The sequence below is a fragment of the Bactrocera dorsalis genome, chromosome 2, assembly GCF_023373825.1.
Source record: "Bactrocera dorsalis isolate Fly_Bdor chromosome 2, ASM2337382v1, whole genome shotgun sequence".
Taxonomy (NCBI): Eukaryota; Metazoa; Arthropoda; class Insecta; order Diptera; family Tephritidae; genus Bactrocera; species Bactrocera dorsalis.
Window position 1 is genome coordinate 13587968 of NC_064304.1, and position 1788 is coordinate 13589755.

The window sequence follows — 1788 nt, forward strand, 5'->3', positions numbered from 1 at the left end:
TGGTTTAATTCTAGCGAGATCGTTTTTTGTTGCTGTTGCTGTTTTATCTTTCTACATATTGTGAAGTAAAAAATAAAGAAATTAAATTTCGCTTCGCGATAATGCAGCGACATGGTGAGCCGGTGCGCCGACGCAGGTCGCTTCCCGCTAAGCAGCTTATCAAGATTGCGGCGAAGAAGCCAACTAGCGACTGCTTAAGTTTGCAAATAAAGCGAAAATACAAAAAAAATGTTTTTTTTTTTTAGATTTACGAAAGTTTTAATTTTCTTCTGCGCTTTTTGCCAATATTTCTACACACACACACACTGATGGCAGCATGGTGTTGCTTGTTTTTGTAATTGCATAGAGATTGTTCATTGCTTACCTCCGGCACGGTGACCTCATAGGGTGTGTTCATGAAGCGCGGCGCATTGTCGTTGACATCAGATACGCGCACAATAATCGGAATGCTGCGTCGCTTATTGGTTGCGTTGCGAATCGAACAGGAAACCTGTGGTGCAGCGAAATGAGAAAAAATTCAAATAAAATTAAAAATAACCAATAAAATGTAAATAAGTTAATGAAAGCGCTCAATAGTTTTAAATAAACAAACTAGAAATAACACACACACACACACACCGAAACAGGGAAGCACTCCGTTGGTGGTTTGCATAAGCAGAAGATGTGCTAAAGAAACTGTCTCGCTGCACGCCAAATGGCAGAAATGGCAAACGTTTGCATATTCCAGTTTATTTGCTAAGTCTTCTACATACTTTTACTTACATTTTTATTGTCCGGCCGGCACATTTTGTGGCGTGCAACTGTAAAATTTGGCCATAAAAAATTTGCATTTCACCACAAAAAAATCTCACAGCGCCAAGTCACCGCGTGCTTTTTTCCTCTACACACATACATTTCTAAATGTGCATTTATTTTTGTTGTTCTTGCTAGTGTAAACCACATTTTACCGCAAGCCAGCCGCCTTCAGCACGTCGCTCACGCTGCTTGTCTATAGTTTCAGCTCAGCTTTGTTCTATTAGCTTAGCTCGTGGTCGTTTTCGTGCACTCACCTGAAAGACAATGTGACTCAGATTCTCCTCATCGCGATCGAGCGCCTGCAGCAGCTGCAATTTTTCGCCGTCCAGCAGGAATGTTGGATTCCCCTTTGGAAAGACTAGATCCAGTGCAATTTCCGTGTACGTATCACCATAAATTGGCAACTCCGGCGGCGTGGTTTGTTGGCCAATAACTGTAAATACATAAACAAACGGTGCAGTAGCGGTTAGTGAATAAACAACAAGCGATAATATAAAACATAAAAATATTTAAAACAAAAAAAAAACGTTAATTTCCGCTGCACCGACAAAATAATGCCCTTAACAGGGTAATTTTTCAAATCACAAAAGGGCTTAAATATATATTTTCGCCTTGGTTATCGGCAAGCTTTAGTGACAGCTGTATGCTATTATAGACCAATTGAAACAATTTGTTCGAGGGTTGTAAAAACTTGGCCACTAATCTATGTCAATTTTCGGAAAATTAAAAAGTCCTCTCAAATAGAAAAGTCTTCCATACAGGCGCTTGATTTCGATCATTCACTTTATGTGAAAGTAGTAGTGACTGATATCGGTTTCGACAAATGATCGGCTTCTTAAATGTAAAAGAAATTGAGATAAATTTAAAATCTACATTTCCTCGAGTATAAATAGACAGACGGATATGGCTAAATCAACTGGCTATATTATAGGAAATTGGACAGTTACTTTTGGATAAAATTTCAATGACTACACATACTAAATATCTCCTAGT

The 1788-nt window shown here is 38.7% G+C and overlaps 1 protein-coding gene across 3 annotated transcripts in view; it reads right to left on the bottom strand.

Annotated features, from left to right (window-relative positions):
* LOC105230472 (cadherin-99C) overlaps nt 1–1170 on the bottom strand; it is a 575298-nt gene extending 574128 nt beyond the window's left edge. The window contains exons 1-2 of one of the 3 annotated variants that reach the window (XM_049448689.1): nt 1050–1170; nt 365–490 (exon numbers count right to left, since the gene is read on the bottom strand). In XM_049448689.1, the coding sequence (XP_049304646.1) occupies nt 365–397 (33 nt within the window). In that variant the 5' untranslated portion in view covers nt 398–490; nt 1050–1170. Of the gene's footprint in view, nt 1–364; nt 491–762; nt 802–1049 lie in introns of those variants that run through there. The other 2 variants (XM_049448685.1, XM_049448688.1) reach the window with 2 other exon arrangements.
* Nucleotides 1171–1788: the final 618 nt, after the last annotated feature.